The 25,763-nt window shown below is 39.1% G+C and overlaps 2 protein-coding genes across 5 annotated transcripts in view; both read left to right on the forward strand.

The window, feature by feature from the left end:
• LOC143735448 (SLAM family member 5-like) overlaps positions 1 to 25,763 on the forward strand; it is a 173,356-nt gene that overhangs the window by 23,862 nt on the left and 123,731 nt on the right. The window lies entirely within an intron of this gene.
• Positions 7,504 to 12,864, forward strand: LOC143735444 (natural killer cell receptor 2B4-like). Of its 4 annotated transcripts, XR_013203177.1 has the most exons (7): positions 7,680 to 8,170; positions 8,436 to 8,765; positions 9,443 to 9,754; positions 10,298 to 10,420; positions 10,515 to 10,576; positions 12,066 to 12,435; positions 12,481 to 12,864. XR_013203177.1 is itself a non-coding variant. In XM_077225604.1 (6 exons), the coding sequence occupies exons 1-6, from the start codon at positions 8,122 to 8,124 to the stop codon at positions 12,114 to 12,116; spliced, it is 927 nt and encodes a 308-aa protein (XP_077081719.1). In that variant the 5' UTR covers positions 7,680 to 8,121; the 3' UTR covers positions 12,117 to 12,864. The 4 variants fall into 4 exon arrangements, 2 of the variants coding, with proteins under 2 accessions (XP_077081719.1, XP_077081720.1); XR_013203178.1 differs by lacking the exon at positions 10,515 to 10,576 and having other exon boundaries at positions 7,504 to 8,170; XM_077225604.1 differs by having other exon boundaries at positions 12,066 to 12,864.

Below are 25,763 nucleotides of genomic sequence, written 5' to 3' on the forward strand. Positions count from 1 at the left end.
TTAAACTATTTTAATTCAAACTACACTCTCTCTCTATATATATATATATAGTTTCAGGTGTGTTTGGTGAAACTGATGAAGTGAAGTCAGTGTCAGTGACTGAGGGAGATTCTGTCTCTCTAAACACTGATGTTCAAGTACAGAGAGATGATCAGATGCTGTGGACGTTTGGACCTCAAAACACTCGAATAGCTGAAATCTTTAGAAGAGACCAAATGAACTATATATTTGTCAGTAACGATGGAAGATTCAGAGACAGACTCCAGATGGACAATCAAACTGGATCTCTGACCATCAGAAACATCAGATCTGAACACACTGGACTTTATGAACTGACTGTCGTCAGCAGCAGAAAAACAATGAAGAGATTCAATGTTACTGTGTATGGTGAGTAAACTGTTCAGTCGTAAATTTAATTAGTGATATAATATGTTCTATGTTATTGACTTTCTTTTGAAAAAAACAAGTTACATTCAGACAATGCTTTGCATTATTTTTATTTGAGTTGTTTTGCCTTTTTTTTCTCTCTGTTTTCCAGCTTGTCTGCCCATTCCTGTCATCACTAGTAACTCTACACAGTGTTCTTCATCATCATCATCATCATCATCATCATCATCATCATCATCAAGATCACGATCATCAGAGTCCAGATGTTCACTGGTGTGTTCAGTGTTGAATGTGAGTGATGTGACTCTCTCCTGGTACAAAGGAATCAGTGTATTGTCCAGCATCAGTGTGTGTGATCTCAGCATCAGTCTCTCTCTACCTCTGGAGGTGGAATATCAGGATAAAAACACATACAGCTGTGTGATCAACAATCCTGTCAGAAACCAGACCACACATCTGGACAACATCAGTCGACTCTGTCACACATGTGCAGGTACGTCAACTGATATGTCTGATTTGTTTGTAGGACTGATATTTTCTATTTATAGAATATTTTTGTCTGAATTCATAACGGAAAGACTGAAAGTTTTTCTCTATATGTTCATTACAGAACAGAGCCATCGTTCATATTTTATTCTGATAATAATCAGTGTGTGTGTGTTCATGTCTGCTGTTATTCTCGTATACTGTTACTCCAGGAAATTCTTTCAAGCGCAACAAAAAGGCAAGTATTACCAACAACTGACAAAGTACACCATATTACATTAATATTATATTAATAAACGTTTTGTTTATATATAAAAATTATAAAATATTTAATATTAAATAATATAAAACATTTCATTGAATTAATAAAATGGTTTAGGTTTATATAAATGCATATAACTCTTGTATTTTTGTTGGGAAAACAGAAAAATGTATTAAAAGTTATAAACATCTCGACAGTTCATCACTTGTAATCTTGTAAACTTTATTGTCCATTGTAATGTCATCATGTTCCACTAGATGGCAGGAAACCATCTGATGTTAAACATTACTGATGTTAAAGCTGCACTATTTCACGTTTCTGTTTTTTCTTAACGTGTTTTGTATCAGGTTAAGTGTTTATATTTTAGACATGTCATGATGGTTTTCACAGGAAGTTGCATACATTGGTTGACATTGAGCTGCTGAATCTCAAACCTCTGGGGAATCACCCGTAAACGGACAACAAACATAGAAGAGTCTGCATAAGAGAACATGACAGAGCTCATAATAAAACCAGAATCAATGCTTGGCTTTTTGGAGATGGCGAGAACTGAAGGATTTGAAATGTAGTAAAAGCGACGCGGAGATGATGGCATTTTTATTAGGCCCTACAGTAATTTCCACTCATGTGTTTGTGTTTGCAGACCTGACGATCACAGAACAGCAAAGCATGTCAGAATACACACAGATCATCTACTGTCTTCAGATGAGAGGTCTGCCACAGGTCAGCACACACACTTTTACTGATTTTACTTTAGATATTTCACATTCATGAATAGATGAAGGTCTGAAGCCCTACTTCTAGTCAGCAGACTCAGCATAGAAGTTTATCTGTTTGTAATGGTAAATGTTTCTTCTTTATAGATATCCTTACTGAGTGAGGACAGAACAGTGACAGCTGTGGACTATCAATAGAGAAGAACATCAAGATGAACAGCAATCATTGTAAGATGACCTGAGCATTGGTTGTGATCATTTTGCACCTGTAGAGGTTTAGAGTTTAATGAAATAATGCTGAATAGAGTTTGATAGGTGCTTCCCACCAGATTGACACCTGTTTTTTCTGCAAGCTAAAACCTCATATCAAAAGCTGCATTGAGTTGCTCGACAGCTGCTCTGCCTCTTGGACTTTGTTCTTTATTGTAGATCCAGTTTGAGCAATGTTTTGGAAATAAAACCCCCCGACTCTTTCTGTTGATTATATATATCATCATGAGCCACAGACCAGATGGTGGTGTTTGATGTGTGTGGATGGATTCCAGCTAGTATATAAACTCCAGGTGTGCACATATCTCTTTTCTGACCTGGTTGTTTTGTCCTGTAGGAAGAAACACGACAAGGGTGATTTAATGCCGGCACAATGAGAAGATGTTATTTAATCTCTCATAGAATATTCATAATACACAAGCCTTGTGGGAGGATAGGTGAGACTGGATTTGTTACTGCTCACCAAACTGAATGTCTATCCACATTTTTGCTAATGTGCCTACGGCGTAACTGTAACAATATGAAAAAGAGTGAATCTTTCATGATTGTTTACAGTTTGATGCAAGTTACACCCATAATTCGCACAAAGCATCATGCAGCGTATTAGAAGGCTGATATTGGATAAATATTCTGAATGTTCTGATCCAATCTGACTTCTAGACTGCAATGCTGCCTGAATCATAATCATACACTGTTGGTACGACTGAACCTGGTTTCTCACAAGCCTGAGCCTGTTTTTTTTCTCCATTCTGTCACCTCGTGGAGTTTTTGTTCCTTGCCACTGTCGCCTTTGGCTTGTTTAGTTGGGGACATTTAATATTCAAAAATATTATTGACACCATTGTGTGGGAACTGAACTGAGTTGGACGATGACATCACAGTTTTCTCCAGAGCGGCTATATATATAAATGAACTAAATTAATAACTGAACTTACTTAAGCTGGACTATGACACTATTCTACTATAGAAACGAACTTTGTTGCATTATTTTACAAAACTCTAAACCTGCTTTGAAACAAACTGTATTGTAAAAAGCACTATATAAATAAAGGTGACTTGACTTGATATATACACAGATGAGCCAAACATTATGACCACCTTCCTAATATGCTGTTATTCCTCCACGTGCTGCCAAAACAGCGCTGACCCGCAGAGGTATGGACTCTACAAGAGCACTGAAGGTGTCCTGTGGTTTCTGGCACCATGACGTTAGCAGCAGATCCTTAAAGTCCTGTGAGTTGCAAGGTGGAGCCACCGTGGATCGAAGTTGCTGGTCCAGCACATCCCACAGATGATCAGTGGGATTGTCAAAGTAGCTCAGATCTTTCTTTCTGCCCATTTCTCCTGCATCCAAAACTTTGATTATGAGAATCTACACAGACCTTAATATGTGGCCTTGATGATGAGGAGATGATGAACAAATATTTGCTTCACCTGTGACTGGTCATAATGTCTTCTGTATGTTTAGATTTGAGTGATTTCACCAAGTACAGCTGGATCTTTGTTGATTCTGGATCAACATTCCAATCAATCAGATTTGAGGGACACATTTACCGTTTATGACAAGTTTAGGCTTACAATCAGGGTTTGTTGCTTCTACATCTGTGTTTCTATCATTTCCCTCTGATTTTATGGATAAGTTATGGGTAGGCTAAGATTAAGGGATAGGGTTAGGACTAATTTTCGGACAGGAATGTTATTCCAGGATCCAGAAAGTATGTTAATCCAGGAACATGTCGTACTTGACAAAATCACAGCGACCTGCCAGTGTCCCTAAATTATACATTTAAATGCATGTTCATATAAATGCACCATATCTCAGGCAAAAAACTATTTTCCATTAATGATGACATCATTCAAATGTAGTGATGAATTACATGTTTAGCAAATTTCTCGAACACTGCCAGTAAAACAGTGCGGTCTCTCGTAAAGCCATCAATCAGCGTGTACATGAGTCTGTTTACATGTCTGAGTTAAAGTATTTTGTGTAAGCTATATATATATATATATTTATATATATATATGTAAGGGATAACGTAGAGCGAGTAGGTTGTTATAGTGAATACAAACCAGAAGCGAGTGGTCTTGAATCAGCCTGAAGGGGTTGTATTCACTTTAACAACCGCCTCGCTCTACATTATCCCGCTTAATACATGGCTACCTAATAAATCAATAATTTGACACAAAATATTGATTTAAAAAGGAGTTAATTGATTTAAAAACGATTGTATTGCTCCAGAGTGAACAGAACTGTGTCCCAATAGCAACGCTCTGTTTTTCATGGCAACGGTGTGTTATACTTAGCAGCGGTCTGTTATCAAGAAATAACAGACCGCATTCTACATTAGAATTCAACCAAGCCATGTAATAAATATATATACAATATATTGTAGGGTTAGGTAAATATGACAAAATATTACAAAAAGATTACATTAAAATATTTGATGTAATATTTAAAATGTGGGTTTTCATTTGAATTCTATATCATTTTTATAGTCACGTGCTGATTCTGTTTCTCTTGACAGTGTGGTCAGGATGTGGTTTGTCTGAGAGAGATGGAGAGATGTAGAAACTGAAATAGAGGGTGGGAGTTCATGAATTTCTCAGAGCTGAAGTGGCAAAGTTTTTCTGTTTGTTTGACTAACTAGAATTTAATATAGGCCTAATGCTGTCTTATTCATTTTTAACAAATTATTTCGTTGATTTAACAACAACTCCCGAAGAGTATGCTGCGGTTTCTATTCCAACTGTCACAGTCATGAAAAGATTTTAGTGAACTCAGGATTTTAGAGAACTCAAATCAAAAACGGGGAACTTCCACTATCATGTTCAGAGACGAGAAGTCCAGTCAGCAGGAAGTAATAAAGCCCTGTGATCGTCTGGGAAGAGCATTAGTGAATCCGAGTCAAATAAAAGCTGCCATCAAGCTAATGCATTACGGGAAAGACAGAGAGAGGAAAAAAAAAATCTGCTTTTTCATCACGATAAAATGGTTAACATGTTGTTTTGAACATTATGGTGTATAAAGGCGGTGTAAAAAATACAATACATATAGAGAGTTCAAATAACCAAGCGTCAGTGGAAAAACACACAAAAAAAATGCACGACATATGACAAATATACGAGCCCACATGGTAACCTGCTGTTATCTAAAGCTGACTTAACAGTTTGGAGATAAACGTCTGTAATTTACAGTAAATAGAATGAATATTTACTCCAGGCCAGCCAGTAACAGATTTTAATCCATGTTTTGAATATATTAATCTCACAACTGTTTAACCTGAACATGGAGGTCTATGACAGGAGGACTTTGAAGTAATATTATGACTAAAAACACAAAAGAGTGGCACGTGCTCTGTGCAGTAATTGTCCTTGATCTTGATTCACCCGAGAAAGAGAACAGAAGATTGGGTTCAATGAAATTTGAATGTTCCCGAAAGGATTGATTTGATTGAAAAATTGAAAAATTGATTTTTAAACATGAAGATCTTCATGCACTGTGACACACTCAGTTTCTGAGTCAGAGCGAGATCTTCTGTGGTCTGGTGTATATAGAACATATGCATGTTTAGAACAACTATGCATGCACTGAACCCATGTGGTTTTGTTTTGTTTTTGGTAAACGCACAACAGTTAAATGAAAGCTTGTCTATTATGGGATGTATGTGGTTGGTGTTTCTGCATTTAGGCAGTGGGACATTTCTGTTCTCAGGCTCATGACCTACACATACAGTAAGTATGAGTAGAAAACGTTAGAATGTAATTATTTATTTTTAATTTGTGAACCTCTTTCTCTTTTCCGGCATAATTTAAGATTTTCAGGTCAGTTGTATCAATGGCCTCATGGTTCATGAAAAATATATGAATGGTGTTAAAGATTCATTACATGCTCAGCCTAGATCTCCAAAACATCAGGTGGCCGTATGAGTACAGATATCCTGGTTCAGCAGAATAACACACTTTCCTCTTATTTTGACCTTCTATGTTTCCTTTTTATATCATAACTGCACATTATGATGATATCCATATTTGAATGGAAATATGGGCAGGTCTGAAACCATTTATTTTAATGATATTCAGCACACACCACACTGTAAAAAATGATTTTGTGGTGAAGTAAAAACTACTGCAAAAAAACAATGTAATTTACATGAAAAAGTTAGTTCAGGCAAGAATTAAAAAACTAAGTAAATTCCATATCAGTACTTAATTCAAGCGAGTAGAAATGAAAGCGTAAATATCAACTTGATAAAAATTAAGAAAAAAAACTGGGTTTCCCATCATGCACTGGACCTTGAATAATTAATGAGGTTGATTTTTCACTGGTTTCCAGCTGTATTTACACTGTTTTATCATTGCTTTTGTTGTTAGGATTATAGTAACTTGCCATTTTGTGACATTTCAAGTAAATTTTCTGCTCAAAATGACACATTCAAACACAAAAACGATCCATCAAATGTTACCGTCATTGTGTATTTTCTACCAAGTATTGAGGTCTTTGCATTCACATTATGTTTAGCATCAGACATGATGTAGTATAAATTACTTAGAAGTTCTACGTAGAGCACATACTGGTATTTCAATATTATTGTTTGAGTGAAATGTTATGCAAAGGAAATTTCAATTAAATTGATATTACTCAACCTTTTACTAGTCAAGTTAAAAAAAATTATTTTCTTTGTTACTTTCCCTTGACTAGGTCAAGTAAAGGTTACTTAATTCCATATTCCAAGTAAATTAAAGTTAAATATTTCTAATTAAAGCTACTGATAAATATGTTTAGGTTTTTACTTGGCAAATCGTTGTAAATTTACTAGCATTTTCTGAGTGAAAAAAGTTAGCTAGCTTTTTTCAAGTAAATCCTCCTCCAAATTTTTTTCAGTGCACATCATGATGATACATCACAGTTATTGATGAACACAGATAACACTTTGTGTTTGTACATTGCTCAACAGGAAATAGTGGCCTACCAGAACCCAATGTGTCAAAAAATCTCTAGAGGTGTGAATAGTGAATAGAGGTGTCAATATTGATTAAATTCTTTTTTTCAAAATCAATATTTTTTTTTAATGTTTTTAAAGACTTTTTTGATGTTCTTTATATGTTCATGTTGTTTTGATGTGCTTTAAGACAAAACGTGTGAATTTAATGGGCTCTTCTTCTGAATCAGTTTCTGGTTCAAGCTTAAGAGTTAAATCAATATTTCCACTCTCCATTGAGTAGCGTTTAGTTGACCCAGTTGATCAGGTAGTCAGAGCTGGTGTGATTTGAGTGGAGGCAGGAATTAATTTGCATATTCATGAATCCCCATTGACTAAAATAAGCAAGGGTGTAGACTAGAGTAATTCAAGCTATTTAAGGCATGAAGAAAATATTCTCTTCACATGAAAACTACTTTAAATATGTAATTTTGATGATCAGAGATGAGTTTTAAGAGATAAAATTGACTATGGGGGAATTTAAATAAACAAGTGCATACTACAGTAATACTGTGAATGCTACAGTAATACTGTGATCAGAATAGCCTAAGTCCCGCTTTCTAAATAAAAGAGCCAATCGCCACAGTCGCTTAGGACCGCGCGTTAGCTGGTCCAGCCTGAAATATACGCGTTTGAACGCTATATTATGCATTAAAAAAAACATTTATAGGCTAACTGTTCATTTGACTAGATTTTTAGATTCTTAGATTTTAGATATAGCGACTGTATTGTTTGATAATTAAAGATGCTTTTTGACACATGTAATTTTATGGTGGAATGAAATACTTCCAAAATAAGAACAAATAGAATTCACATAATCTCTATAAGCGCTGTAGCTACGGCTGCAGGCAATGATAGAGTCATACGTCATCTTTTCCTCTGTGTGAGCACGAGCAGCAGACAGACACATTCAGAGAAACACTTAAGTTTTGTACAGTACTTTGCTTAAAAAAAAAAACGATTTCAACAGCGCAATGAGGACTTTATTTATCAGAAATCGATCGGACATCTTTTGAGGGATATGATTTTAAACACTGCTTTCGTATGTCTATGCATTCTGATCACAAATGGTAAGCAGAATTTAATCTCATGCAACGCGCGAGCAGGACTGGAACAGCCCAACAATAAATGTAGTATACATACTTGCAAATAGACCTACATTTCTATTTTCTAAATTGCGTTTTCATTAAACCTTTTTTGGTTTGGTTTCAGATTGAAACACCAAATTTAACTTTTCAACTTAATTTAATAAAACACAAAATACATGCCTTACTATTTTATTTATTTGTTTGTTTGTTATGATGAAGAAAATGAATTTGTTTTAATCTGTTTCAGGTGTGTTTGGTGAAACTGATGAAGTGAAGTCAGTGTCAGTGACTGAGGGAGATTCTGTCTCTCTAAACACTGATGTTCAAGTACAGAGAGATGATCAGATACTGTGGACGTTTGGACCTCAAAACACTCGAATAGCTGAAATCATTAGAAGAGACCAAATGAACTATATATTTTTCAGTAATGATGGAATATTCAGAGACAGACTCCAGATGGACAATCAAACTGGATCTCTGACCATCAGAAACATCAGATCTGAACACACTGGACTTTATGAACTGACTGTCGTCAGCAGCAGAAAAACAATGAAGAGATTCAATGTTACTGTGTATGGTGAGTAAACGTTATGAATCATATCACAAATGCTATAATTTCTGATATGATAAATGATCATTCAACTGCCCAAAATTGCAGCCAAAATTTCGTACAAATTGTTGAAATAATTAATAAGATATGATATGCAGGATAGCTGTTCAAATGATCAATCTGTATTTTAGTTTAGATGCAGGCTTTTCTCTTTCTTCAGCCTTTAATTCACTTTTTTGGTTTCTTTTTGATTAGCCTTGCAAGAAAACATCTACATCATGTTATTTTTGTTATTGATTTTTGATAATAATACTGATATAAAGCCATCATATCGTTTTTCTTAGTCTTTCAAAACTTGCACCTTGGAAACCTATTTCACAGTTTGTGTTCTCGAGCCACCAGACACTGCTGTCGTGCAAGTGAACGGCCAGAACACATTCAAAGTGTGTCTGTTTTCGGGAAAAACGGTTTGTGTTAGCGGCTCCAAAGTTAATAACTAATGATCTTTACAATGGAAGTGAATCAATCAAAACTAACTTTAGCTGGACAATAACTTTATTCTAGAGCTGCTGTGAAGCCAAACAATCTGTTACTTTAATTTTCTATTATCACTGTAAAGCTGATTTGAAACAATCTATATTGTTAAAAACGCTATATAAATGAAGGTTACTTGACTTGACTTCATGTTCTTTCATGTTTTCCAGCTCCTCTACCCATTCTTGTCATTTCCAGTGACTCTTCAAACTGTTCATCATCATCATCATCAAGATCAAGATCAACAGAGTCCAGATGTTCACTGGTGTGTTCAGTGTTGAATGTGAGAGATGTGACTCTCTCCTGGTACAAAGGAAGCAGTGTATTGTCCAGCATCAGTGTGTCTGATCTCAGCATCAGTCTCTCTCTACCTCTGGATGTGGAATATCAGGATAAAAACACTTACAGCTGTGTGATCAACAATCCCATCAGAAACCAGACCACACATCTGGACATCAGTCGACTCTGTCACACATGTGCAGGTACATCAACACTGATATTATAGTCTTTTGACCTGTATTGATTTGAATATTTTGTAGGTTAATTGTTGGGAGCTATAACCCCAACACAAATGTATATTTGAGTATGGGTTGCATATTAGGTTTTGCATTGCTTTAAACACCTGGGGCCAGTTGCATAGACATATTATGTTAACACACTGTCTCTAGGATGAGCCACTAGCAGTAAGTCAAGGGACAGTCAATCTTACTTTTTGGTTATCAAATTAGGCCAATCTATGTCTTTATGTAACATACTTAAGTTGTGTCTTACAGAAAAAAAAATAGTTGACTTACTTGTAAGACTAGTCTTAACAGTTTATGCAACTGGCCCCTGGTGTTAAAGCTCTCTGAACAAAGGCTGGTCAGCATCATGTCAAGCTGAATAGTTCAACTATTTTTAAGAGTTTCTCCAGTTGTGTAATATATGAAATGATCTCCCTGATCTTCTGTCTGGTGTCTCAGGTGGAAGTCAGACTGCAGGACTAATATATAATACATACTGTTTTCTCTGTTTGTTCATTACAGAACAGAGTCACCGTTCATATGTTATACTACTGGTAGTTTTATTGTTATTGCTGGCCATAACTGCAGTTTCTGGAGGGATTGTGTTCTGGCACATCAAGAACCGTAAACGAGCAACACCAAGTGGTAAGTATTAGCAGTTGACATGAGTCTTTTGTGTTTCACCATTTCAGGTTCATGTATAATTTTTATAGTTAAACTGTGATTATTATTAAAACAGTTGAAACTGAAGAAATACATTATGCTACAACAACATTCTGTGCACGTCATTTACAGAATACGGTAAGATACAGTGTTGCTGTGTGCGTTGTGTATCGCTGCCTCTCTGTAAAGCTCCGCACCAGTGCATTGATGATCATTCATGATCTTTCACAAAATGATTCACAAATCTCAGTGCCTTTCTGTGCTTGCTTGTTTCTTATCATAGCCTAAGCAAACATGTGCTCTATGTGAAGATAAATTATAGATGAATTTAGATTTAATGCTAGTGATTAATTTAAAGACTTCAGGACACATCCCTTTCTGCTTAACAGGGTTTGGCTATTTCAGTTACACATACTGTATTACAGGTGCACAAATCTTCACAAATCTGACCGGAAATAAATAGATTAGATTGACAAATTGTTCAAAAGCAACAGACTGAAAAGTCGGCAGTTTGTCAGTTAACAGTTAAGAAACCTGTTCTACCAGTGATTAACAAACCAGTCCAAAAAAGAAAGAAAAAAGCCAAATATAAAAAAAATCTGTTTTGAAAAATCATGCAGTTTGTCAATAGGTTTTTGCATTGTTGTAAATTCCATGTAGGTTACTATGTAGTGATGTTACATCAAACTCCTGCTGTTCACACTTGCCAAACAGACACAGAATGGCAACAATTTTTGTTTCTTTTGCTGTTTATATTAACTTGCAAATAGAAGTTTAGTGAAGATCTTGAAGTACACAGTTATTGTAATCACTATTATCTAACAGAAATATAATATTATCAAGCTTAATTGATATTGATATAACATTATACGTACCTTATAATGATGTTGTTTACACCCTTTGATTGAACACCAAGAGGAAGACTTTATTGCTGTTGTCTTTTGCTGCTTTACTTTATCATGTCTATGATCTTGTGAGTTTCTTTGAATGTTCTGTGTGTACACACACTTGCAAGATCATATCTGTGTGTGCAGATCATGTCATGTATATTCCAGATTGACTAGATGTATGAAAACTTGGTTCATTTTTCATTGACATCTCAATTGTAAGATGTTCTGCTACCATTTTTTCTTTTGTCATTTGTCAGTTTTGATGGATGCATGAGTTATCTCATTCAGGGATTTGGATTCTGATTTGATAGGAAACACAATTGTTAGACACGATGTCCCTTTCAGAACTTCCTCTCCAGTATAAAATGACTATTCATTGACACTGAGCCACAAAAACATTCATGTTCTGAACTTCTGCATTTGTGTCACACAAAAGAATGCATTAAAGTAGATGTACAGACTGTAATCAAAAGTTGCACTGGGAAAGATTTACAGGAATGGATGAACATCTTGTTTGGTTTTATAGAGCGAATGCCACTGTTCTTGAAAGAGAAATTTCTGGCAAAAGTACAGTTTGGGTGCAGAGCATCTTACTTTCAACTATATTAATCATGATATACCAATGTTTTTGATGGATTTCTTGTAATTTGTTATTCTCTGAAAGATTAACCTCTTTTTACAGTTTTGAATCTGTTCATCAACACTGTTCCTGATTTTACTTTTGTGTTTTCTTACAGAAACGCAATGAAGATGATGAAATAGTTTACTCGAGTGTTAAGATGAGCTAAGGAGCAAACTTACTTTTAACATTTTGCCTACAATAATTCAGTCTCATTGCAGTATAGAGCAGTGTTTCTCAACTGGTGGCTTATGACCCAAATATTGTTCAGAGGGAAGCAATGCTGCATGCAAATATAATAATACTTCTAACCTTACTGTAATCACAGATACTGTTAGTGAAACAGTTTGGAAGAAAACCCTTGGACAGTTGGTTTGGAAAATTGATGAATTTAGAAACTAAAATAGTTTCATATTCAGCCAATTTAATGTTAATAATTAATATGCAGCTCACTGTAATACTATAACTTAACCGGTAGAAGTATTTTAGTATTATAAAATAGTAGTATTACTACTTCCTTACTACTTAAATAGTATTACTACTTTCACTTTAGTATTATTAACAATTTCTAAATTAAAATCTGGGTCTGGAAATATAAACAGTTGAGAATTACTAAAGCAGAATGTAAAAATGTGTTATTTTTTTAGTTATTTATTTGCACACTGCCATTTCATTGTGTTATTTTCAGTTATGACCTATGAAAAAGAGGATGCAATAACAGATTCATAATCCCACAAGAACTGCCCACGAATCTTAAAAACCTGTCTAGACCTGAGATGATACTTGAGCTTGTGCTACAGCTGCCTTAAAAACAACTGTCAGTGTTTGTGTATTTTACCATATTTCAGCATTGATTATTTCATGAACATTGTGTACTGAATGGAATGTAACAGAATAAACAATTTCATTTCACTTTATGAAGCGTTTATTATTAAATCACTTTTCTTATACTATTTTCTCAAACCTAAAACAATCTAGTCTCTGATAGCTTTTAACATAAGAAACACTAAATTACACACAAAAAAATAAAATATGAATTGAGTTTTTCCATCTAGTTAACATTAAAACCAGCTTGCTTTAGTCTAACTATCACTTCAACAGTTACTGCAGAGTTCCTGCATGATAGGACGTGTTTCCACAAGTTTGGCTGTTCTCCAAGGCGGGAACACTGGAATGTTTTCCGCCCTCATTCTACATTACTGCAGCCCAGATGGATGGAGTGTGAAGTCCAGCTCCCCCTCTTTGAAATATAGGAATAATAGGTGGAGCGATGTTCCAACCATACACTAACCCTACCCAAAACTTCCTCCACCTATTACACCCACAGAGGTGGAGCTGGACGTCATTTGGTCACTGAGCACCACGTGTCCAAATGGGTTGTATGAAAGCTCCATACCCAACCACACCTTTAAACTTAACTCCACTAATGTGAGGCTCCGCCTACTTGAGGCACAGACTCCTCCCACTTGTAAGTCTCTGGGCTTCAGCCATACAGTAAATTCTTGGCATTCTCTGCTTTTCATGCTGGAGAACTGTACAGAATAATATTTGTGAAACTCGCAGAATAATGGTTTACATATTTGTTGTAGCCACAGAACAAATGAGTTACACACCAGTAAATTTCATAGCAAAACCAATCCGTTATTCAGAACAATAAAAAAACACCCTGCATAATAGTGCTGGGAGAAAAGGAGTTGATTGAAAAAAGAAATCCTTTGGATTTCGAAGAGCCCGAAACACTGTACACTAGCAACACCTTCTGGTCAAAATTGTAAATGCAACGAGAACACAGCATTCCCACCGAGTAGCATCTGCCTGCAGACACGGAGGCTGCATTTTCAGGACCCCACTTCTAGGACCGCATTTCTAGGACCCTAGGTTTTTAGTGACAACGCCACCTACCGAATTAGAGGACCAGCGAAGATGAATGACATTCAGAGTGTGAGTATCAAATGCGAATCATTTTTTATTTGTTTAACTTTAAAAACAATTTTGATGCATTTCATTGGAAAGTTAACGTTGCCAACGTGCTGGTGATTTGCTAAACAGTCTTGAATGCATAGCCATCATATATTAGCCTCTAATGCTGGAAAATTAATTGTTAGCACGTTCATTTAACGGAACTGTTGCATGATAAGCCTGTGTTGACTTATTTACAGCACAATAAACTGTAGCATGTTTGTTCTGAAAGCTTGTTTATTACTCATTGTTTTTCCATTTTAATTCAGTTAAAATAATCGTAATGTTTTCACTGTCACCTGCTCACAGTCAGCCTGTTTAACGTTACCCACAATACATGTTATGTGTACGTCTCTTCATTTTGACATGGTTTTATAAAGTTGGTTGAGACATATGACATTTTAATAGTCAGACATATCCGAGAGGCCATTATAATAATTGAAATCCCACGTGTTAGATTGTGTCATTTACTGTATACTGTACTCTAGATGAAGTGCTATCAAGGACACAGCTCAGGGTAGGCAATAGTATGACAAAAGATAAATAAATAAACTGGTTAAGCACTAGGCTTAGGCCAAATTTATGTCTATTTATTTATATGAAATTAACTTAAAAATGTTTTTCAAGAAACGACATGAGTGTTTCTAGAACCTTTGTTCCGAGAACATCAAAATCATTTTTTTTTTTCAAATCTTTGAACAGTATGCAATAATTTTATTATGAAAATTAATTGGTATGGAGATTGATATCATTATTTTTATCATTATCATTACTCTGTGGTAACTAAGATCTTTTAAATATGAAATTTAAAATTAGAGAGTAGAACATGGTCAACTAAATGTTCCTTATTTAAATCACTTCTCTTTCTCTCTCTTAGGAGTCAGTGATGATGTTGTCCATGTGTTTGTCCATGTGTTTGTCCATCCATTGAAGTTCTGTCTATGTGGTTCAGGTCATGATCAAATTTGTTTTTTTGTGTGTTCAAGTTCAGTGGTTATATATTGTTTTGTAAAATATTTTGTGTGTTCAATTTCAGTTTTTATATATTATTTTGTAAAATATTTTGTGTGTTCAATTTCAGTTATATATTATTTTGTAAAATATTTTGTGTGTTCAAGTTCAGGTGTTTTATATTATTTTGTAAAATACAAAATCTTAAATGACCCCCAGAGTCATCCTTGTCTTCCCTCTGTACTTGAAAATGTGGTCCATAGTGACTGAAAAGACTATAAAATGATTCCTTGTTTATTTTACTTGAGTTATTATATGCTACTTAGACCCAATAATTTGTCAACATTCCTAGGAACTGGTTTAATTGCAATAAAGAAAGTAGTATTTGGGTGTAATAAAACTTGAAAGAAAAAAAACACTCTAATGTAGTTAAAACTGGGTGGAAATACTGCATTGGTGGCACTTTTTTCGGTCCTCCAAAACTAGGGTCCTGGAAATGCGTTCCTGGGACTGTGGTTCTCCGACTCGGTAGGTGGCGCTGTCACAAAAAACTAGGGTCTTAGAAATGCGGTCCTAGAAGTGGGGTCCTGAAAATGCAGCCTCCGGGACTGCAGACAGATAATATTGTTCCCACCAGCAAATGTGTAATAGTATTTAATATTAGACGTTGTGTAAGTTGTGTTGAGTCATATTGTATATTGTCTAAAGAATAGCCTATAAACAATATTGATGTTGGCTTTCAAGTTTTACCAGTTATAATAAAACTTGACTGTGCCTGCCATGCACTATGCTGATATAATGCAACTAAATTTAATTCTATATATATATAATCTTTCATTTCAAAATTTATAAAATAATGATGTGTATTCTCTGTGGCTTCCAGGTTTCAACAAATAATTTAGACCTGAATTTTAATGATATATGACTGTATGCCTAATAATGATAACACTTTTTAAATGAATCAGGTAAACAAAATATAAAGCTTGTAATAAATGTATTCTTTCTATGGCTTCCAGATTTCTACAATTAAATTACATTTTTAGTGACTTGTATCACTGCTATGTATGCCCAATAAAGCTGTCTTAAATGAAGATCCAAATCTAATCTTAAATGTGTTTTTATGCGCACTATAGAAATCTGCAGTTAACAAGCAATTCACGTAACAATTTTACAGCTCGGCGAAACACATTCTACAAACACTGCGATCTATTGAATCACACTGCATGAAAGATAATAATGATTAATAAATGCTGATTAAACATGGAGTAAAATAATATAATAAGATGGAGAAGAGAAGGTTATGGAGCACAAGAATCCACTCCCGTTCACTATTATAAAATATTTAAACATAAATTGAACAAAATACAAAAACCATAATAAAGCATGATATGGTATTATATTATATCATGAAGAAAAACATTTATACAAGAATAAAACTTTTTAGATATTGCTGATTTGGGAGAAACTCATGCTGATCTCGGTCTTGATGAACTCTGTTCACTGTTGAAGACTCAAATTTTACTCTTTAATGTAATTTTTTATTATTATTTTTCTTTATATTTTCTATAATCCTTACTGTACCACCCCAGAGAAACATAAAGGCATGACGGGGTGAGAGGGAGGACAAACATAGAGATGATGTGGTGAAGAAGGAGAAACACCAAGAAACCATTTACAGCTGGCCTGATGGGGTGAGAGAATAGAGAAATGGGGAACAGAGAAATCTGGAATGACCTCCTCGACTATAGCCTTATTTAAATATGCCTGTTTCTCTCTGTATGACATGACACAAAATAAATAGAGATCTCTTGGCAAAAGTAACTGGTGTAGCTTCGGTGATTCAATAGTAATGGGGAAAGCATGATTTTCAAATCTACAATTAAAATCATGCTTTCCCCATTATTGTTGAATCACGGAAGCTACACCAGTTACTTTTGCCAAGAGATCTCTATTTATTACGTATCATGATGTAATCATTGGAACATTTCTGCTCAGTGAACAGATTATGCTCATTGCACACATAGGCCTACCTCTAAGCAAAGTATACCTCTATCCATTTCTACCAGAAAGACTCGGGAGAATAAATGTAGCGGCCCCTTGGATTTATTGATCAAGACGCAGAGAGTTTCAAACGGGTGTCGATTTATTTCTTCCTCTCAACGTGCACCATGCAGCATAAGCACCATGAACACCGTGAAAACTCATTCCGCTCTCCAAGGACGCTAATCAAATAGTTTCCGCCATCAGCTATCGTGCTCTCTAGCTGAGATATATCCAGCTGCAGACCCGCAGCACCACCAGTTTCAGAACCCCAGTGCCAGAACCCCAGCGCCAGAACCGGAAGTGAGGGAGGGGCGGAATTATTTACAATGACACAAGCATGGTTATTTTTGCAAGTATTTACAAATATTAAAAATTGTTGCACCTTTTAAATAATATTTAGGGTATGTTTTTATTACACAGTGAGTCACTGCTCGTTGTATGAACTATAACTGGTATGTGACAAATAAAGAGCAAGACAGTGCTCGTGTTGTTTGAAGACGTCAGAGTGCGCGCGCGCGGCCGGGGCTCTCTCTCTCTCTGCTCGTTAAGCGCCCTGTCATGCGCAGCAGTCATTCTATTCCGCCAAAAAGCGGACGATCTGACGGGTTTTAGAAGATTTAATACAACCTGAAACTAAAAATAGACCCGACCTCTATTTGAGACCGGACTTATATTTACCCAGACCTGCAGCCACACCAGGCGTGTAAAGAGACAATCGTCTATTTGGGACTCGGCTATTATTTGAAGTACGGTACATTTTTATGGTTTCTTTTAAAACAATGCCGGATTTTCTCTCTCTTTTTAGATTTTTGACATTATTTTACATAAAGAAAAATGCATGCTGCACATGTTCTTGTGAAATAAAGTATATTTTATATAAAATGACCATAAGTTTCAAGCATTATTTTCACGATCAGGAAGTAACTCTCATAATACAATAAAACGGATAACTATATAGAATTATATTACACAAAATCAATGTTTTAAATGCTTATTGTACTATACCTTAATGTATCATATTTAGTATAAATACAAGTATAAAGTATGACATTTCGTGTGTAATAATGACGTTTCGTGTCTAAGCAAATTACGCTCCAAAACGTTAGGTGGCGTTACTCGGTTTAGAACGTAAGCTCCGCCCCTCACTTCCGGTCCTGGCGCTGGTGTTAGAACGTAAGCTCCGCCCCTTACTTCCGGTTCTGGCGCTGGGGTTCTGAAACTGGTGGTGCTGCGGGTCTGCAGCTGGATACTATTGCTCTAGCTTGACACTCTCACAGTTCGTAGGTCAGTTTTTTAGCGTTCTTCCGACGACGCGCGAGCACCACATTGTGAAGAGAAAGTAGTAGGAAGTTTTGCGTCACAAAAAACAGAAGAAGAAGAAAAAACGGCGCTTTTCAAAATAAAAGCAGAACAGGCAAGGAGACACTGTAGAACTACAATGTCTTATTAAAATATGAATATAATACTATATAGGAGAACATTAATGCAATATTTATCAGACATTTACACTCCCACCAAATCCTAGTACCATGAATGAACAAATACACAGAGTCAATGAATTGTACAGGATTTCTTGACTCTAATGAATAGTCTTAACTTAAGCTATCAGAGGTGTAACTATATCGCCTCATGCATAATAAAGTGGTGTGCAGTGTTGTAAATTGCTTTCTTCTAATCCGTTCTCAAGGAGGAGCACACATTTTTTGATTGGTCTCTCAATTACTGAGGGCTTGGATGGAAGATCTTGTTTTTTATGAGGTTTCCTCTCCCCAACTTGCACTTTAACTCGACAAACTAAGCCATCACTAATTTGAACAGTCTCAATCACTCGTCCAAGTTGCCACTGATTTCTTGGGAGATTGTCATCTTTAATAATGACAATATCATTCACGTTGAGGTTGCGCTGAGGTGAGTGCCATTTCTGTCTTATGGACAAGTTCAACAGATAGCCTACTCCTTTTTCCAGCGGCTCCAAAACTGTTCGATAAGATACTGAACTCTTCTCCACCTCTTTGTCGCATACAGGTCCTCCTTGACAAATTCTCCAGGAGGAGGAAGAGCAACTTTAGATTTCATCATTATGAGGTGATTCGGTGTTATAGGCTCCAGTGCCTGAGGATCATTGATTCCATCCACTGTTAACGGGCGGCTGTTAACAATAGCCATGGCCTCATATAGCAGTGTTCTGAGGGAGGCGTCATCAAGTCGACCTGGGCACTGTGCAAAGGTGGCATTTAGCACGTTTCTAACAGTTCTGATCTGGCGTTCCCAGACACCGCCTGCGTGACTGTCAGAGGGAGCATTGAAAACAAATTCGCACTGCTTCTCAGTCAGGAAGATTTCCAGTTGCTTAGTGTCACATTGTATAAGTGCTTCCTTGAGCTCATTCCTAGCGCCAACAAAATTAGAGCCTTGGTCACAGCGTAGTTGTTGAACAGCTCCTCTCAGGCTGATGAAGCATGAGTCTGTTGACAAATCTTCGAGCATTTCAATATGAACAGCTCTAGAGTACAGACATGTGAAAATCAAGCCGTATCTTTTGTATTCTTTGCGGGCTTTCTTTACAATGAAAGGGCCGAAACAGTCCATGCCGCTGCATGTGAAAGGTGCTGAGGCTTCGACGCGTTCTTTGGGAAAATCGGCCATTTGCTGTGTCTCTGTCGGCCGTCGCAGTTTCCTGCAAAACACACAAGCGTGTATCAGCTTAGCGACCAACTTGCTCCCACCAATTACCCAGAATCCGTTGGCCCGAAGCTCCATTAAAGTCTGGCTTCGCCCCTGATGACATGTCTTAGCGTGGAAATGGGACACAATCAGCTTGGTGATGTGGCTGTTATTTGATAAGATGACTGGGTGCTTGACTTTGTGACAGAGCGATGACTGTGTCAATCTCCCACCAACACGGAGGAGTCCTTCAGACCAGATAGGGAGACGGAAAAGAGACTTTGATTTTGGAAGGTCTTTTTTGCCCTGAAGCATCTTTATCTCCTGGGGGAAGGCTTGCTGCTGTAAGATCTTAATCACTTAGTCTGCAGCCTTCTCACGCTCCTTAACAGTCACATTCTCACTGTGTTGTTTCTGTTTAGACCCCAGCCTCTTGATTCTAGCCACCACCTTAAGAATTGTTGTCCAAGAGGAAAACTGACTCAAACGCCTGAGGATGTCATTGTAATTTTTGACTTCAGTTGCAAGCACCTGAATTGTCGTGACTTAAGGATCACCTAGAGTAATTCTGATGGAGCGCTGGGTGTTAGAAGTAATTTACGCTCCCAGAGAAACTTCGGTCCTCGCAGCCAGTTTGTTGAATGAATCTCTGAAGCACGAAGACCTCGGGAAGCATGATCTGCCGGGTTTTCTGCGGTGTCCACATAATGCCACTGACTGGGATCACTGTTATCCCTTATCAGCTGAACACGATTCGCAACATATATGTGGAACCTACGGGCATCATTGTTAATGTACCCAAGCACAACTTGTGAATCTGTCCAGAAAACTTCTTCATCAATCTTTATGTCAAGTTCACCTTTTAACATGACACTGACTTTTGTAGAAACCACAGCTGCCGCGAGTTCTAGCCTCGGGATACTTGTGACCTTTGAGGGTGCAACTCTTGCTTTCGCCAACACGAGACTGCAATGGACTTCATCCTTGTCATTTTTATACCTGAGGTAAGAACATGCACCGTATCCCACGCAGCTGGCATCCGAAAAATGGTGCAGCTCTACTCTGACAATGTTATGGAAGTCATATGGGTGGTAACATCTCGGAATTGAAACCTCTTTCAACCTGTGAAGCCCATTTATCCACTCCTCCCACCGTGGCCTCATATCTTCTGGGAGTGGATCATCCCATCCGATGCCTCTGTGACACAGCTCTTGAAGTATACGCTTTCCAGTTAGACTGAATGGAGCGATGAATCCAAGTGGGTCGTAAAGAGAGGCAATGACAGAGAGGCAACCACGCCGGATTGAAGGCTGATCTTTTAAGCTGCTGCTAAAGCTGAAAATGTCCGTTTTAATCGACCATTGAATGCCGAGTGCACGCTCTGATAGGGATGGATTGAGTCCCAGAGGTTCGATGGTTGCTGCTCTTTCTGAGGGATCTAAGGAGGCGAGGGCTGCTTCCTCATTTGAGTTGAATTTATGGAGGCGTAGGCCTCCTCTTTTGCACAACTCCTGTGACTCAGTGATCAGTTTCTTGGCTTCCTCGACCGATGGGACGCTGACTAACCCGTCATCAACATAAAAGTTTTTCTCTACAAATGTCGAGGCCAATGGATAGTTAGCTTTGTGTTGCTGTGCCAGATGTTTCAAGCCAAAATTGGCGCATCCTGGGGACGAGGCGGCTCCGAAGAGATGATCCGCCATCCTGTATTCTTGTGGTTCCTTCTCCAAATCTCCACCTTTCCACCAGAGGAATTTCAGATAATTCCGGGATTCAGGAGTAACCGAGAACTGATAAAACATTCTTTCGATATCACAGATAATCGCTACGGCCTCCTTCCTGAAGCGGCAAAGAACTCCTACCAGAGGATTGATAAGATCAGGCCCAGTTAAAAGAGTGTTGTTTAGAGAAACCCCATGGAATTTGGCTGAACAGTCAAATACAACTCTCAGCTTGTCTGGTTTTCTGGGGTGATAGATGCCGTGATGCGGAAGGTACTACTCAGTCTCTCCAGCAGTTGTTGTAGGGGCAGGCTCTGCATCACCCCTGTTAATTGTTTCTTCCATGAATGTTTTGTATTGATCATAATATTGTCTACTGGTCTTTAATTTCTTCTTAAGGCACTGCAGTCGAACTGTGGCTAACCTCTTGTTGTTTGATAGGTTGGGTGGAATGTTGCCCTTGAAAGGGAGGGGCATCTCATAATGTCCGTCTTTCTTCTGCGTGATGTTGTCACTGAGGAACTGTATAAAATGAACATTGTTCTGGGACACATATTTATCTTCATAAGTTCTCTCTGTGAAGTCTGATTCTAGGGCTTTTAGAACATCTGTCACCGATGGAATTGGCAGTTCTTTTACTGTGAGCCGATGCACAAAGCTCTGACTTCCTTGTCTTTCTAGGTGAGGCCACTGTAATGCTGTTTCCTTTCTTGGGACGTAAGACTTGTCCACCGGAATAAAGTCCATCTTTGCTCAGGAACTTCGTAAAGCATGCAAGATCTGGATAGCTGCCGAATGAGTCAAGTTCCTCTACAACAATTCGACTCCACTTGCGCACAATCCATTCTGGTAGTTTTTTGAGCAACTTGTGTTTTTCCTCACAATCGTTAAGGATAGCTAGTCCTTTGACATGTGGGATCGCCTCAGTGCTGCCTTGAAGGAAGTCAGCGAACGCTTGTAGTGCTAGTGAGTCGTTTGTGTTGATTTTTGGCCATCTCATGAGCTTATCTCGGAAAACCTTTTGTATGATGAACGGGTTCCCATATCTGTCTTGTAAGACTTTCCATGCTCCATAGTATGCGCTCTCTGAATCTCTATAAAAGAAACCTTCTACAGCTTTGTACGCCTCTCCAGCAAGATAATTTTTGAGATAAAACATCTTCTCACTTGGTGGGAGGGGTTTTCTGTCAATAAGAGCTATGAATGACATCTTCCAATCTGTAAACTGTAAAGGGTCACCACTGAACGTGGTTGGTTCAGGGACTGGCAAGCGGTTCATGCTTAATGAGCTGGCGATTGCTTGGGCTAGACTGACAGACTCCTGGGTCATTGTCACTTCAGGAGGAGCTTGGTGAGGTTGGAAGGATGCAGCATCAGGATTTAATAGAGGTTCAGTTTCCGTTCTGTAGCAAGCAGAGTTAGTTTTGTCAATCTCCTCATCATGGTTCTCCAAACCTTCAAAATCGTCATATGCTCTCACACGAGCTGCTGCTATGGCAACGTCTTTTGCTGCTTGTAACTGCTGCAATTTGGCTCTCTCTTGTTCCAACTGTTGTTGCATTTCCACCTCTTTTTGTTTCATTTCTACTAACATTTTTGCCTCTTTAAGTTTCCATTCATTCTCTAACTTGTGAAGATGTGCTTGCTGTGTTTGGATTTCTTTCATGGCTTTTGATTCTTCCAGCTTAGCCGCAAGCTCTGCTTGTGCATCTACTCTACTGCTGTGGGTACTGGCTGAGCTGGAGTGGTTGCTCAATCTCTCCGGTGACTCCCCTGAGCTTACCGTTTCGGTTTTAGTGTGGCCAAAGACAGACCCATATTCATCTTTGTTTAAAGTTTCTCTTACCCTTTCCTTCTCAAGTTGGTCATTATAATCTTGATTAATGGTCTCTAGACGGTTACTTATGAGGTCACAAATGTCTTTTGTTAGCGTAACACAGGCATCCATTTTCTTTACAATCTCTGGTGTGGTGTTACCGTTGCGTAGGATAGGTTCATACTGCTGGCCTACGTCATCATGCTTTGCTTGAATGTCTTTCTGTAATTCATTAAGGTCTTCTGATGAACAGAGGGTCTTTAATTTTTTCCTAGTCTCCCTTGCTATCAGCTTCCAAGAGTCATAGGTCTTGTTAAATGCTTTCTCACGTTTTCTGGTGTCTTGGTCATGCATCTCTTGACCTTTCTCTGTTAGCTTTCTTTCACGTGAGCTGGATCTGACTGGTGTGTCTTTACGTGACATCTTGTTTGTTTGTGCTGCTTCTTTAAGTCGAGTGTAGCCTTTGACTGTCCTATGCCTGAATGTACACTTGTAAGCTGTAGTTATCTTTTACCACAGAGTAATGTTTATACCAAGCACTAACAGATTATGGACATCCAAAAGGATTTTTGCATAAAACAGTAACAACAAAATTCACCCTTTCATAAATAGACATGACACAAGCACATTGGTCTTGAAATAGTCACAATTTTTAGAAGCGTTAGGAACTGAGAATTAGCTTGCAAGTTATTTTGACCTTATAATACCACGTTCCCTTTCAGTCGATAACGTCGGACGTAGTCGACGCCGACTGAAATGGGATCTCGCTAGAGAGCCTGTCTTCTTCGAGTACTATTGAACGAGCCAATGTAATTGGCGTGCGTGATTCGCATCACACACTCCGCCCCCGCGGCGCGGGTATAAATACGGAAGTGGATGCACGCACTAGTTGCCTTTCGCTTCGGAGCCGATCGTTTGATGTCTCTGAGAGTGCTGTTGTCTACAACGAGCGAGTGTGTCGGTGTTCTTCAGGAAGACTCTCCCAGTGCTGGTGTTCTACAGCGCGAGTGCAGCGGTGATCGCGAGCTTTGAGCTCTCAACTGCTGTTTTAACAGCAACAGATTTCTAAATGTTTGTGTGTGTTGATGGCTGGTTAGAGGGCGGAAAAGTGAGTGCTTCACTGTTTCAGTTCTCTGTTCAGTGTTGCCGCGGTCATTCCCCTGTGTGCTCCGGCACTGGTGACGGTCCTATTTTCTGAAAGAGCAACACGGGTGCGTTTGCGTCTTTTTCAAGATGTCATTCCGCCCGTGCGTTTCTGGGTGCGGTCGTTCCCTGTCTCTCTCTGATGGTCACAACTGTTGTGTCACGTGTTTGGCTTACAGCACGCTGAGACAGCTTTTGTGGACAGCTCATGTTTTCACTGTGGGAACATGACTGTCGCAGTGTTGAGGGCGAGACTCGCCTTCGTTCGCGGAGAGCGAGTCCCCATTACCATGCCCCACCCTCGGGTGCTGTGTGGGATGGGTGACCGGAGGATAGTGTTGGATGTCCCGCCCGGTAACCATTCCCTGTGGGCTCCTCACTCCTCCCTTCCACTGCAACCACTGGAGCCTCCTGTGTTGTCTGCTGGTCCATCTGTAATGGGTGGGCCAGCGGTTTCACTCGGGGCTCCCCTGGAGGACAGGACGCCGATTGCAGCATCGGAGGGTGAGCTGACTTCTAGAGATGATGACTCGGCTGCATTGTCTCCCTCCGGGAGTTCAATGTTGCCCGAGCCGGATCCAGAATTATCAGCTATGCTGAAACGGGCCGCCGAGGCTGCCGGGCTCGAGTGGAACCTCCACCGTGTCCCGTTCAGTCTCGGTTGGAATCTGGAGTTTGGTATCTTGGGGCGGGCCGCGCTGGTTCTCAGCTCGCCGCCCCAGTGCCTTTCTTTCCCGAAATGCATGGAGAGCTTATCAGGAGGTGAACAGCATCTTTCTCTGCCAGAAACTGCCTGAATAGCTTTTCCCCCTCATTACCCTTGATGGAGGAACGGTGAAGGGTTGCGAGGTGTCCCTCCATTGGAGCGGTCTGTCGACACAGGTGCACCTGTGTCCGGCGGCCGCTGCCTTTTGGGGGGATCCTCGTCTCCCCCCTAAGGCCTGTGAGTTTCGTCTGTTCCGACGGGCAGAGCTTACAAAGCCTGTGGGCAAGCCCCTTCCTCTTGCGTGCCATGGCGTTGCTGCAGGCTAGGGCACCCATGGCATGCACGAGGGTAATCCAGACCGTGCGCTCATAGGTGAGCACCGCACTGCATCCGACCTCACCCTCCGCGGTACGGGTGTCGTAGCGTGCGTGATCGGTCTGGCGGTGTCCACCTTGGTGGTCCAGTAGCGCCTTCGTTGGCTCAGCCTGGTTGGTATGGCGGATGCGGACAAGGTTCGGTTCCTGGTCTCCCCAATTTCCCAGGTTGGGCTGGTCGGCGACGCGGTGGAGAACTGCATCAAACAGTTCTCTGCCGCTCAAGCGCAGACGGAGGTCATCCGGCACATCCTGCCCCGGTGGCCAGCTGCTGCCTCCACCCGCCGCCGGTGGCAGCTCCTCCGCCTGCTCGTCGCCGTGGGTGTTCTCCGGCCGCCGCTCCTGCTGGCCCTCCGCAGCAGCCTCCACCCAGGCCTCAGCATGGAGCCGGCCGCAGTAGAGACGCCCAGCCCGCTCCAGGCGCTGCCAAGCCAGGTGG

This window comes from Siphateles boraxobius, unplaced genomic scaffold (assembly GCF_051911475.1).
Source record: "Siphateles boraxobius isolate OS27281-9 unplaced genomic scaffold, OSU_SipBor_1 13, whole genome shotgun sequence".
NCBI lineage: Eukaryota > Metazoa > Chordata > Actinopteri > Cypriniformes > Leuciscidae > Siphateles > Siphateles boraxobius.

Excerpts from the sequence above, each read along its gene's own strand:
- LOC143735444 (XM_077225604.1), top strand. The coding sequence starts at position 8,122 with ATGATTTTAAACACTGCTTTCGTATGTCTATGCATTCTGATCACAAAT. Across the intron at positions 8,766-9,442 it reads ATTCAATGTTACTGTGTATG|CTCCTCTACCCATTCTTGTC; the intron begins GTGAGTAAACGT and ends CATGTTTTCCAG. Across the intron at positions 10,421-10,514 it reads TAAACGAGCAACACCAAGTG|TTGAAACTGAAGAAATACAT; the intron begins GTAAGTATTAGC and ends TTATTAAAACAG.